Source organism: Crocodylus siamensis, chromosome 3 (genome assembly GCF_052110815.1).
Source record: "Crocodylus siamensis isolate JL-2025a chromosome 3, ASM5211081v1, whole genome shotgun sequence".
Taxonomy (NCBI): Eukaryota; Metazoa; Chordata; order Crocodylia; family Crocodylidae; genus Crocodylus; species Crocodylus siamensis.
In genome coordinates, this window is record NC_143397.1 from 59,460,404 (window position 1) to 59,474,872 (window position 14,469).

At 41.6% G+C, this 14,469-nt stretch overlaps 1 protein-coding gene across 1 annotated transcript in view; it reads left to right on the top strand.

Moving 5' to 3' along the window:
- The window catches only part of WDR36 (WD repeat domain 36), a 65,735-nt gene that overhangs the window by 40,711 nt on the left and 10,555 nt on the right, over window positions 1–14,469 (top strand). The window contains exons 17-20 of the mRNA XM_090038363.1: window positions 5,486–5,593; window positions 9,717–9,814; window positions 13,130–13,272; window positions 13,969–14,088. Of these exons, the coding sequence (XP_089894489.1) occupies window positions 5,486–5,593; window positions 9,717–9,814; window positions 13,130–13,272; window positions 13,969–14,088 (469 nt within the window). The remainder of the gene's footprint in view (window positions 1–5,485; window positions 5,594–9,716; window positions 9,815–13,129; window positions 13,273–13,968; window positions 14,089–14,469) is intronic.

Here is a 14,469-nt window from a genome sequence, read left to right on the forward strand (position 1 = left end):
GGTGGGGAGACATGTGTCCCCAAATCTGCGCAGGGCGGGCTGCAGCTGCAGGGTGGACCTGGAGCTAGCATTGTGCAGGACTTTTCTTGCTGGGGGCTGGGGTCAGAGCAGGCTCCAGCGGCACTGGGAGGAGGCAGCAGCCACCAGTCCTGTGCCGCCACCCACCGAAGCTCCAGCTGAATGTCATGCTTCCACCCAGCCACTAGGAAAAGCCAGGGCTGTGCTGGGTGGCAGGCTACAGTGCAGGGCTCAGAGCAGAGCTGCGGTGAAATTTGGGGTGACTGCAGCCTCCTCCCAGCACCACGAGAGCCTGCTCTGAGCCCAGCCCCTGTCAAGAAGAGCCCCACACAGTGCTGGCTCCAGCTTCACCCCAGAGCTGCAACCTGCCCCAGTGCCATGCAGATCTGGGAGCACAGGCCCTGCCCCCCAAGTCCTTCCGGGGCACAGGCAGCAGCAGGAGCTGCCCCCACCCCCCGAGCCTTGCCTCTGTCTTTCCTGCCCCCTGGCTGGGCAGTGCCTGCTGCTTCCCTCACCACGGGGGACATTTGATCTGCCCTCCCACGCCCCTCCCCTTCCAACTTACCAGCTGGAGGCAGCTTTCCACACTGCTGGCTCTGCTGTGTGCTGTGTTGCGGCTGTGTGCAGCACAGGCATTTATCGGCCAAATTATCAGGCCGATATCCAATATAGACAATTCTCTTTATATCGGTACCGATCTAATATCAAACCAATGTATCGGTACACGACTAATACCTTTATTTAGTCCATGCAGCTTAGTTGCTCCTAAGTTTTATAGGGCATTGCAAGGCAAGGGCATTTGAAGAACAGAGGAACTTGCAGCTCTCTGGAACAGGAGTCAGGTTGTGTACAATATTAACAAAATATTTATATATGTATATGTTTATTTTTGTATATATTTCCTAGTGCTCCAGTTTAGGTGTCTAATATGTCAGGATAGATGGTGCTGTAAATACAGTAATTTTTAATTGTATTGATAATTTTTTTTTTATAGAAATAATATTTCACAGTTGAATCTTGAATCAATAAAAATACTAAAGCAGACTTGCTTAAGTACTAATAAGTATGCATGCTTACTAGTATGGATGTCACTTTATTACATGCCTGTCATAGAAATGTGCATTAGCTAAAGTGGAAAGAGAAAAGAAACACTCCTGTGACATTTCTTATTTTAAAAGTGGAAATCATAAATGAACTTAAGAATGATTGATAGTATGATGGCGCCTTCTGCTCTGCCATTCTTATTTTAACTTGCATTGTTTTTAAAATGCTTGGGAGGGTGGAGAAATATTAGTTGACTGCGGTGCCCTGTTGTTGCTCACACTTGTCGGGATTGAATTTTCCTGATGAGATTACTCAGGCTGGCTTCAAAAAAAACAGTTTCACATGAAGTATAGTTTTCTCATGTCTGAATTCAAGAATTGTTTATTTGTTTAATTCATGAAATATTTAAGCATCTTCAGAAATTACCAGTTGCAAGTCGCAGCTCTAGGAAATACTGATCTATAGTGCTACACATCAAACAAAGATGCTAGTACTTCAGTATAACATATTCTGCACTTGTTGAAATTTTAGTAGCTTTTCCACTCTTTTGATGGGCCATAAAAAACTAAAACCAGGGGTATAAAACTCAACTTGTACCCCAGACTGGATCCAGACCACAGGACTCCTTTGCAGGCCAAATGCAGCCCAGGTGTGCAAGCCAGATTGCAGGCAGTATAAGTTCTTTCCCCCATTTTGTTTGTGAATACTGCCAGACCCTGCTCTCTGAACACCTGGAAGTAAGGGGCAAATTTAAAAATACTGACCTTGAAATAGACATACCTATCATAAATTGCATATAGGAAAATTATTACAGGTACCCATAAACTTAGTTAATCCAAAATTGATGCAGTTTACCTGTTTTGAAACTGCTGCGAGTTTTTGCATAGGTGATCCATAAACACACTTTAATCTACTTACATATAATGTACACTATGCATGACATGAGTCCAAAGCCAAAAGGCTCATGATTTACCATACAGTTCGTTGGCTGGTCTTCACCAGAGACAACAGGGTTTCAAGCCATAGTGACCCCACAGCTCAGCATTGCTCAGTATGTGTGTGTACTTCAGGTACCTTCTTCCCCCTGAACCCCAAAGGATCCACCCTTCCCATGAACCAGATGCTCTTATCATGAGTCCTGGGATCATCTAAAAATTTATATTTAGATGAGAGGCAGGGCAACCTGGTCCAGCTTCACCTCAGAGAGTGGGCCACACTAATCACATGCAACAAGCTGAGAGAGGAGGTTGTCCCAGCCACCTGCAGAGAGTTCGGGATTGATTGAGAGTGTGGTCGGGGGTAGAAAGGTAAGAAAGGTTTATTGACTTAACAAAAGCTTGACTACGTGTAGTATACTAAGATAGATAATGACAGACAATAATAATTCACGTCGGCAACTTATCAGCAGTCCCCTCTGATGCCTGATGTACAACAAGTTTCTCTTTCCACAAAGCTCGCGAAATCAGGCGTCCCCGATCAGCGCTGTCCAAGAGGTACCAGGAAGGACCCTGATATTCAGTACTTGGGCTCCTTGAGATCCACAGGCCCACTAATCGAGGTCAACAGCTAATTAATCCATTTCACAGAGCTGTATCTTCCTTCTGAATGATTCCCGTGTGTGCCAGCCAATTTATAATTTGTGACCTGTGCTGATAAATTACAGCCATTCAGATTCTTTTTACTTCCCTAGCTTGCTCCTGTGGCCATATGACTGAGGGCAGGCACAACTTGGGGGCATCTGAACCCCAAGCCTCCAGGCTTAGGCCTGCCAAAGTATTTGGAAGTATCTGAAGCCCCTGGTGGGGGTGGAGGATGTTTGCCAGTTGTAGGGCCACTTATGGTTCTGGACTGACTCATGGATTTGGGCTTGATTTGTCTTATTTGGTTTAGAACGTGAAAAATTTCTTTTAAAAAAAAATGGGCTCCCATTAGCATGTCAAATGTACTGATTTTGGTACCAAGGGGAGGGTGTCAGGGCTGGCTCTGGCCTTCCTGGTGCGAGCCTGGTATTACACTACCTCCAGGCCCAGTGCCAGTTCCCTGCAGAGGCAACACCTGCCTGGTTTTACAGGACACACACATACACACATACTTCCTGTCAGAGTTTGCCCAATATGGGCTTTGTGTTTTATGGTCATACTCAGTGTTGGCTGCTTTTAATCAACTTCATAGTTGATTTCTGTTTCTGAACACATGCTGCTTTTGGGATCAGTTTAATGGACACCTATTAGGGCTGTGCAAAACAGCACTGTTTTGTTTCGAGTTTCATTTTGTAGAAACTGTTTTGCCCGTAGGCTATAATGGGGAATCAAGAAACTGCCTATAACTTGATCATTTCTTGCCTGATTCGAATGAAAACAGCAGGAAGGGTAGCCCCTACTGAGGCCACAAATCCTGTTACGTTTCAAGGAGATGGGTACAGGGGCTTCTGGGAAACTGTACCTCAAGCTGCTGACAAGCAAAACTTGTGACACTGTGTGTGTGTGTGTGTGTGTGTGTGTGTGTGTGTGTGTGTGTGTGTGTGTGTGTGTGTGTGTGTGTGTGTGTGTGTGTGTGTGTGTGTGTGTGTTGTGTGTGTGTGTGTGTGTGTGTGTAGCTGTTTTCTGTTTCTCCCCCAGAGCACCGGGATTTGAAGGGACCTCAGGGAAGGATCACAGTCACTGGCCAGCTACACAGTCAACATCAGAGCAGTCTTTCCCCCCTCGTCCCCCTCTCTCCCCTTACCTTCTGTTTTCCTGCAAGCAAGCCCAGCTTCAAAACTTCAAATGTTTCAAGTGCCCTTGTTTCATTTCGAGGCTGCTTCAAAGCCTTTCATTTCATTTCAGTTTCACTGTTTCAAGCTCGAAATGAGTCGAAACGAAACACCGGGCAAAATTTTGCACAGGCTTACCACTGACGGACCTCTGCTGTGACGTGATAATTAGCATGCATTTGGAGCAGGCTCAGTTAACAGAGTCTACCTTGAGCCTACTGCAGCATGCTAATTAACGCACTCCAGCAGCCTCTGTGTCACATGTATTCAGGATCTCCACATTTCAAAGTGGCCTTGGGGGCACTTTAACTAAAGCTTATCAAACAAGCTTTAGTTGAAGTGCCCCCACTGCTATTTTGAAGAACAGGACACTGAATATATGTGACACTGCAGGTGCTTTAATTAGAGTGGCTCCCAGCTGCTCAAATTGAAGTGTACCCTTCTCTACCTTCTAACGTATGCATGCATATATAAGATATATATCACAGGGCCAATTCCCTATGTTTACTGAGGTTTCCTTGTATGCAAATGTAAAATGAGAGGCTTTTTTCCCCCCCATGCTGATGGTGCGGAGGGAGGGGAGGATTTTGTCTTGTATTTGAGTAAATACAATAAGTGATAGTCAGTTAGGACTTAAAGGTGGTTTTCATAAAATCAGTTTTTTTAATGTTTAAAAATCAGACTTTGAATGATTCAGCCTGGTTGTGTTTTTAATAAGTGCTGTTAAATCATAACTTAATATGATACCCTAGTAGGCACAATTTAACCATTGGTTGTGGGTTTTGAATTAAGGTTGTGTTGTAGAAAATGGACTTGTCATGTAATTTTTGTCATATGATGGAAATATTTCCATCAGAAGACAATGGGAGTATATTTCTTTTACAGCCAAGTGTGATTTATGAGAGTAATAAAACATTTTTCATAGTGGTTATTCAGCACCGTTCCAACAACGTAGAATACAGGTTATTGAACTAAAATATTTTATCTAGTTAGCCTTTTTCATTTGTTTTTTTCCCCTACATTGTGCCAGACTAATAGCAGAAAGTGATTTAAGTATAAAAAAAAAAAATACTCCTTTGGATTTTGTACAGCAGTTAGAGCACCCAGATGCTGGATTTTTCTTTGTATATGTTATAATTGGAGGACCAGAGCTTCCAAGTACAGTGAGATGATATGTGCTAAACAATGTCAGAACAAAAGACAGTAGCATGCGCAGGTCACTGATGCACAGATTCTGACACCAGTGTTTGATCAAGAAGTGCTGCTATGTAAGGTGGAGGGAATTGACAAGTCGTGGCGGCATCTTGGCTGGAGAGAATGAAAATAAATTGAAAGGTTAAAACCACTTGGTATTTTGTCATGAAAATGCTTTTTTGTCACAGAGGTATTTTTAAATATATATTATTCAAACCTATTGTCCAAATTTATTGAAGTTAGTTAGAGGCAAGGATTTTTTGGGTGATATCTTTTACTGGACTAACTGCATAGTTAGGATAAAGTTAGAAAGCCTTTCAAATGCATGGTTATAATTGCCGCAAACTATACAAAAATGAGTGCCATCTAAGAATACAAAGTGTTAACTACAGGTTATGAGAAGAAATATTGTATGCTTTCAGAATGACGACAGGTATGAAAATCACGTCTTTCATAATTTTTCTCCCCTCTTTGTAGCCTCATAGATTCCTTCTTGCTAGACTCAGCAGCTGTCAGCATTACCATGTCTCCTACAGGGGATTTTCTAGCTTCATCGCATGTGGATGATCTTGGAATTTATCTGTGGTGAGTGCATAAGTTTTCAGAGGTGTTCAGAAGTATTCCTATGTCAGCATAACATTACAGAAATTTCTTACATCACTTTGTCCATGATCTGTAAATAGAGAATTGTGACATAAAGTTTTTTCTCCAGTATGTTGACGCTGGACCTACACATGTTGGTTTAAGCTATATTTATTATTTATTTAACTTTATGAATTTTTCTGCATTCTACCACTCTGCTAATCTGGCTGAGGCCGAAAGACTCTTCTAGGTGTGCAACTGAGATGTAAAATATGCACAATTGTGCTTTCCTGTCTGCCTGCTGTACTGCTTATGATAGATACCTTCATGTCATCCAGGTCATGTGTATCTGGTTATTGTTTTATCTGGGAGCCTTTAATGCTAGGCTTTGTCTAAACTTGAATGATTTACTAGTATAGTTTAGTTAGTAAACATTTTAAAAATAATTGTGGTTTACGTTTTGCAAATAGCCCACTTTCTAGTGTAACTTTTAAATGAGTACTCCAAACAAAATGAATGATACCAGCCAGAGGCCTTCTTTGCTGGTATAAACATCAAAATTGCGAAATATCATATCCTGTCCAGAACTTGGATGATACAATCATTTTTGCTGATTTTAGAAATCAGAAGAGGAATTGTTCAGGAATGGTACTACTTTGTGAGATTGGTTTTAAAGCAGAGTAAATATAAAGTACCTTAAACATTAAACCTAAACGTGCTTATCAGATAGGTAAACTGCGAAAATTAAGTCAGATGTTACAGGCCATGTTATACCATTCACTTACCATGCCAGTTAGCAGTGCTTAAAAAATGGTGCTCGCTGAACAGCACTGTTTTCCCAAGCCAATAGCAGTGTAACTTTGTTCAGTTACACTGATTTCCAGTAGAACACAGGAAGCAGTGTGGAGCAGCATTGTCTGGCACAGTAAGTGAGAAATATAGACATGACCATGGTGCCTTGGTAGCCAAGCCAGGAAATTTAAAATGTGGTAAACTTCAGGTAGTGACAGAAGTAACTTTTACATCATAACTTGTATTACAGATTGGAGTTGTAGCAAAAGCAAGTTAAAGACATTTTCTGTAATAATTGTGATGTTATTCTGATCACAGAACTCTGATGTGATTGGAATAAGAAGCTTGGTGGGATAGCTCACATGACTGGAGCACTGTCATGGATGGGTACAAACTGTTCAGGAAGGACAGGCAGGGGAGAAGAGGAGAAGTTGCACTTTATATAAAAGAGCTGTATAATTGCTCAGAGCTCCAGTATGAAACTGGAGATAGGCCTGCTGAGAGTCTCTGGGTTAGGGTCAGTGGGGACAGCAGCAAGGGTGATGTTGTGGTGGAGGTAGTAGAGGATGAGGCTTTCTTCAAACAGCTAACAGAAGTTTCCAGATCACAGGCCCTGCTTCTCATGGGGGACTTCAATCACCCTGACATCTGCTGGGAGGGTAATACAGCAGGTAATAGGCAATCCAGTGAGTTTTTGGAAAGTGTTGGGAACAAGTTCTTGGTGCAAGTGCTGGAGAGGCCAAGTAGGGGCCATGCTCTTCTTGACCTGCTGCTCACAAACGGGGAAAAATAAATCGTGTATGTACTAATAGATAGTAACTTGGGCAGCGGTGACCACAAAATGATTGAGTTCAGGATTCTGAGGAAAGGAAGGAAGGAGAGGAGCAGAGTAAGGACCCCAGACTTCAGAAAAGCAGACTTTAACTTTGCTCAGGAAACTCATGGGCAGGATCCCCTGGGAAGCCAGACTGAGGGGGAGAGGAGTCCAGGAATGCTAGCTGTACTTTAAAGAAGCCTTGGCTTAGCAGGGAATAGTTTAGTAAAATGTATTATAAAAAGGAAGCTTTTAAGAGATTAAAACTTGGACAAACAACTAAGGAGGAATACAAGAGTATTGCTTAAGCATGCAGGGATTAAGTCAGGAAGGCCAAAGTGCAGCTGGAGTTGCAGCTAGCAAGAGATGTGAAAAGTAAGAAGGCTTTCTGCAAGTATGTCGGTAACAAGAGGAAAGTCAGGGAAAGTGTGGGTTTTTTACTGAATGGATTTAGTAAAATTATATCATAAAATGGAAGCTTTTAAGAGATGGAAACTTGGACAAAGAACTAAGGAGGAGTACGAGAGTATTGCTCAAGCATGCAGGCATTAAATCAGGAAGGCCAAAGTGCAGTTGGAGTTGCAGCCAGCAAGAGATGTGAAGAGTAAGAAGGCTTTCTACAAGTATGTTGGTAACAAGAGGAAAGTCAGGGAAAGTGTGGGTCTTTTACTGAATGGAGGAGGCAACCTAGTGACAGAAGATGCAGAAAAAGCTGAAGTACTCAATGCCTTTTTCCACTTAAGTCTTCACAGGCAAGGTCATGTCCCAGACTGCTGTACCAAACTGACAGCACAGTTTGGGGAGGAGGTGAGCAGCCAACAGTGGCAAAAAACAGGTTAGGGACTGTTTAGAAAAGCTGAACATGTACAAGCCCATGGGGCTGGTGCAGAGGAAGTTGGCTGATGTGATTGCAGAGCCACTGGCCATCATCTTTGAAAACTCATAGCAATTGGGAGATGTCCTGGATTATAGGAAAAGGGCAAATATAGTGTCCATATTTAAGAAAGGGAAAAAGGAGAATCTAGGGAACTACAGACCAGTCAGCCTCACCTCAGTCCCTTGAAAAATCATGGAACAGATCCTCGGAGAATCCATTTCTAAGCATTTGGAGGAGGAGAAGAAGATGATTAGGAACGGTTGTCATGGATTCACCACAGGCAGGTCATACCTGACAAACCTGATTGCGTTCTATGATGAGATGACTGGATCTGTGGATATGGGGAGACAAGTAGAGGTGGTGTACCTTGATTTTAGCAAGGCTTTTGTCTCCCACAACATTCTCACAGGCAACCTAAGGAAGTACACTGGATGAATGGACTGTAATCAATGGCTCTATGTCTAGTTGGCAGCCAGTATCAAGTGGGTTGGTCCTGAGGCCAGTTTTGTTCAATATCTTCATCGGCAACCTGGAAAATGGCATAGAGTGCACCCTCAGCCATTTTTCAGATGATATCAAGCTGGGGGGAGTAGTAGGTACACTTGAGGATAGGGCTACTATTCAACGTGACCTAGACAGATTGGAGGATTGGGCCAAAAGAAATCTCATAAGGTTCAATAAGGTCAAGTGCAAAGTCCTGCACTTAGGATGGAGGAATCCCACGCGCCAGTACAGGCTGGGGGCTGACTGGCTGGGCAGCAGCTTTGCCAAAAAGGACCTGGGGGTTACAGTGGACAGTAAGCTGAATATGAGCCCACACGGTGGCATTGTTGCCAGGAATGCCAAGAAGGCTAATAGAATACTGGGCTGCGTTGATAGGAGAGTTGCCAGCATGTCAAGGGAAGTGATTCTTTCCTTCTGTTCAGCACTGGTGAGGCCACATGTGAAGTACTGAGTTCAGTTTTTGACCCCTCACTACAGAAAGGATGAGGACAAATTAGAGTCTGGGGAGGGCAGCTGAAATGCTGAGGGGGCTGGGGTGCATGACTTATGAGGAGAGGCTGAGGGAACTGGGCTTATTTAGTCTAGAGAAGAGAAGAATGAGAGGGGATTTAATTAGAAGCCTTCAACTATCTGAAGGGTGGTTTGAAAGAGGATGGAGCTGGACTGTTCTCAGAAGTGATGGATGACAGAACAAGATGCAGCAGTCTCAAGTTGCAGCAAGAGAAGTTTAGGTTTGATATTAGGAAGAATTTTCTCACTAGGAGGGTAGTAAAACAGTGGAACAAGTTACCCAGAGTTGCTGTGGACTCTGTCCTTGGAGGTTTTTAGGACCCGGCTAGACAAAGCATTGGCTGGGATGATTTAGTTGGGAACAGTGCTGCTTTGAGCAGAGTGTTGGACTACACGACCTCCTGAGGTCCCTTCCAACCCTAATTTTCTATGATTCTATGCAGTTTAGTCCCCCCCCCACCATTTCTTTCTTTTTTCAAGACAAGTAATTCTAACCATAAGAAGAAAAACTCAGCTATTTGTTATATTTCAATGGTATCAAACATTCTAAAAATGTTGTTTAAATTCTTACTTTGCATGCTTATTTAAAAAGTAATGGTTTTTAATACTTCTTTGTCTTCATTATTTAGGTCTAATCGTTCCTTGTATTCACTTGTCTCTTTACGGCCGCTTCCAACAGATCATGAGTCTTCTGTAATAATGCTTCCAAGAACCTGTCCTGCTCAAGGTATTTGCTGGATGAAAATGGCTTGTTCAAGACCGCAATAATGAAAGTCAAATGGCAGACATTTCATTTTCTTCATGTAGAATTCAGTGTTTTCTTATAGAAAAAATGCATACAACAGAGTCACTTCATCTCCTTAAGAAAAAGACTCCCTTTTCTGAAATCCCTGAATAAAGTAGCATACTAACATTATTCAGTACCATTTAGTTCTCAGTTGTATGGATGGACATGATAATGTTTACAAGAGTAGGTATGTTGAAAGATTTTGTTTGTATTCCTTACTAAAACACATTTCAGGAGAATTAATAGTGTAGGTGCCATTTGCTTCCTTTCCTTGAAACCCAGAACCTTCATAATGCATTTCATGTGACATTTGTCATTCTGCTTGGCAGATAAAGACTTTTGTATGTTCTGTGTTCTTAATGCTTGTTTCCCTTATCCTGTTTGTCATCAGTGATTTTTATAATTTTTTGATGGCAGATGATAAGAAATGAACATTTCAGACAGTTCATTCCCATGAGCCACTTAGACCATAAGTCTGTCTAGCCTAGTGTCCTACCTCACAGAGTAGATAGTGAAGGGGAGAGTGAACAGGGCATATCCAGAATTTTCAGTTCCCTGCTCCTTCCACCATTGCAGCTTCCAGTATTTACAGGTTTGGGAAGGTCTAATTTGAAGGCCTTCTTTGTCTACAATATCCTGTTTAGTAGAATATATACCTATATGATGATGGACCTTTCCTCCAAGAATTGAACCATTCCCCTTTTGAATGGACTTAAGCTACCAGCTTCCATGACATCTTGGGGTAATGAGTTTCACATGTTAATTACTTACTGTGTGAATCTATATGTGCACTTTACTGCAGAGTAGACTAATTAGCTTTGCATTAAAGCACCACCATCTACACATGCATTAATATTAAGACACAGTAAGCTAACTCTGCCATAAGAGTACTATCTTACAGTAAAATAATTAACTCCACCACAGTACTATCTTACAGCATAGTGATTTACTGAATTGAAATGCACATATAGACAGTGACCGCAGACATAAATTGCACCCAGTCAGCCAGGGACCTGCTCCATCCTGGCTCAGATTGCTGCTGTTCTGAGTGCACATGCAAACACAGCACTCAGGGGCAGTTTACTGTGGCTTGAACTGCTCCAGCGTTTCTTGTCTCAATAATTGCACATGTAGATGTACCCACTATGTAGAACAAAACCTTCCTTTTGTTAACTTTAAACCTACCACCTAATAGTTTCAGTTTAGGTCCCCTAGTTCTAGTATTGTACAAGGCAGTAAATAAGAAATCCCTGTTTAATATTTTGTAAACCTCTGTCATACCCCGGCATCAAACATCCCTTCTAAAATCTGACACATCCTAGCCTATTTAGTTTCTCCTTATGTGGAAGCCCCCCATTCTCCTGATCATCGTTGTTGCTCTCCATTGTACCTTTTCTAGTTTTATATATTGTTTTTGAGGTGTGATGCCAAAACGGCACCAGTATAAATCTGTGGTGCATCCACACCTTGAATAAAAGGGCATAATGATACTTTTTGCTTTGTTCACAATTCCATTTTTAATAATTCCTATCACTTTATTTGTCTCTTTGGTGGCTGCTGAACACTGAGCTGATGGTTTTACCAAACTATCCACAGTGACATCCAATTTTTTTCTGGTGTGGTAACAGCCCTGTTACATATATTTGGGGTTATTTTTTCACATGTGCATGATATTTATCAACATTGAATTTAATTTGCCATGTTGTTGCCCATTTGCTCGCTTCTGTAAGATCAGTCCTTCAAAGTCTGTTCTTGTTCTTCAAAGTCTGCTTCAGCCTTTACCCTCTGAATATTTTGGTCACCTGCGAACTTAGTCACCTTGCTATTTTTCCCTCCTCCCCTCTTTCACTTCCCTTCCCCCTCCCACTGCTTTCACCTCTTTCCAGGTTATATATGACTATATTAAACAGACTGGTCCCAACAGAGATCACTGTTTATTTCTTTTCATTCTGAAAACTGACCATTTATACCAATTCTGTTTTTCTATCCTTAACCCAATTTCTGATCTGATCCATAAATCAACGATAAACATATTTCATTAAGAACCTTTGATGCAGAACTTTTGTTTAAAGGCTTTTTGAAGCTCAGAAATGCTTTATGAGTTGGATCGTCCTGCTCCCCATTCTTGTTGATACCTTCAAAGAACTCTTAACAGGTTGCTGAGACAGGACCTTTATTTAGAAAAGCCATGCTGATTTATCCCAGCAAGCTCTGCTCATCCATGTGTTGAGCTGTCCTTTTATTTAATTATTGCTTCAGCCAGTTTGCCAGTAGCAGATGTTAGACTTGCTGACCTGTACTTCCCTGGGTCCCCTCTAGAGTTGTTTTTAAAGAGGCTGGTTCTGGTTCTGGTTCCAGTTCAGTTAATATTTCCAGTTCAGCAGATTTATAACCTTTTTGGCTAGCCTAGATTTCTGCGTCTTAAATTCTGTTCCCTACCTATTTTCAGGCTTTTCTGTAGCACATATTATAGCAGGGGCTGGCAGTTATTTCGGGCAGAGGGCCACTTACTGAGTTTTGGCAAGCCATTGAGGGCTGCATGACAGGCAGCCAGGGGCAGATATATATGAATTTTCTAAATTTTTTAGGGGACCCACGGGCTGGATAGAATGGCCTGGTGGGCCGCATGCGGCCCTTGGGCTGCATTTTGCCCACTTCTGTATTATAGCCATGTATAGTAGTATGGTAGCATATTTTTTAAAAGGTAAAATAAGCTATGGAGTTCAAGTTACTTGGTCAGTGTTACAAAAGAAGTTCTGAGGTAGTGTAAGCTGGTAACAGAACTTAGATCTCCTATTCAATACCATGCTTTAATCGCAAGTAACCATCTTTTCATGTGTATAAATAGAGTATAGACTCTAGGGTACCATAATTAACATACATTTCACTTTGGCTTTTGCATTTCTATGCATGTGTACACACACACATACGCACATTTACTTTTAGCTAAACTTGGAAACAAAATAACTGTCAGCTTTATTCTGATTTAATGTAAGTGATTTCAAATTAAACTTAGAGGCCTGGCTTATGGGTAAATTTTTAACTTTTTTGAGTTTTTCTAGTTCTAGGCTTACATACAATTGGTTGTCATTAAGTATAATTTAATCTCTCACCTAAAGTAGAAAAATGCTCTCTGACTCATTAGATATATTTTACATAAACATTGTATATCAATTTTTAAAGATTGCTGAAAAATGATGATCACAGCGCATTTGAAACCTAGCTTGGCTTTAAATAACATATATTTTATTGAAGATGTGGACACTACAGAAAATGAAGAAACAAGTGATGATATGATAGAATATGATTCACCGGAGCAACTGGGAGAGCAGCTAGTGACCCTGTCTCTATTGCCTGAGTCAAGATGGAAAAACCTACTCAATCTGGATCTTATTAAGGTAATATTATGCTGGTTTTGGTCTGGCTGTCTCGCGTAGGGGGTTGTGTGCTGACTCTGGGGCCAAAGAGTTGTGAGTTTATACGATACTGAAACTTTTACTGTTGTGGCTTCTGCAAAATAAATTAATAAAGAGCTGCTGTTATGGCATCACAAGAGACACAAGTGACTTAACCAGCTTTTGAAGGATTTATTTGTGATGGAGAAAATCGTTGTGTGGCCTAGGGCTGATGCAAAGGACCACCCCTGCCTGACACCAGATTTCACTGAGCTGCCTGTATGCCTACTGTATTGCCTTAGTAAATGGCAGTTTCCAGTCAGCACATCTGTTGGCACCCAAATCTGCTCCTAGTTTTCTCCAGATTAGTGCCTGTCACACCCAGAATCAAGAAGAAAAGGGTGCATAATCCCCCCAGACTTGGTTTGTCATATGTAAGAGTTGGTCCAAAGGCTTATTCCTCTGTCATCAGTATTACTTTAAGATTTATTTAAAAACATATAATGTGTTTTGTCATGTTTGGGGTAAATTTTATGGATTGTTCTCTGGGGGGTGCCTTTGGAGCCTCCTTAGTATTCAGCAACAAATGCTTTCCAAATGTTCATTTTGCTAATGGCCCTGAATGTCTTACCAAAACAAATGTTTTTTGATTTTTAGAGAATTTTTTAAAATGACTTAATTAAAATGTCTAATTAACAGAAAAAAAATAAACCAAGAGAACCACCAAAAGTTCCAAAAGCAGCACCCTTTTTCATCCCGACAGTTCCTGGTCTTATACCACGATACACTACTGCTGAGCAAGAAAACAATGGAGAGCAGGTAAAACATGACAAAAAATAGCTTCTACAGATCTTGCGTATTTTTCCTAGCATACCTTTGGTATGCTTTTAATTACTGTAAAACACTTTATAGAACTATTTCATAGATTTCATAGACATTAGGGCTGGAAGGGACCTCAGGAGATCATCGAGTCCAGCCCCCTGCCCAAAGGGCAGGAAGTCAGCTGGGGTCATAGGATCCCAGCAAGATAAGCATCCAATTTACTCTTGAAGGTGTTCAATGTAGGTGCTTGAACCACCTCCGCTGGCAGACTGTTCCAGACCTTGGGGGCTCAGACAGTAAAGAAATTCTTCCTTATGTCCAGCCTGAAATGGTCTTGCAGGAGTTTGTGACCATTCAACCTTGTCATCCCTTGGGGCG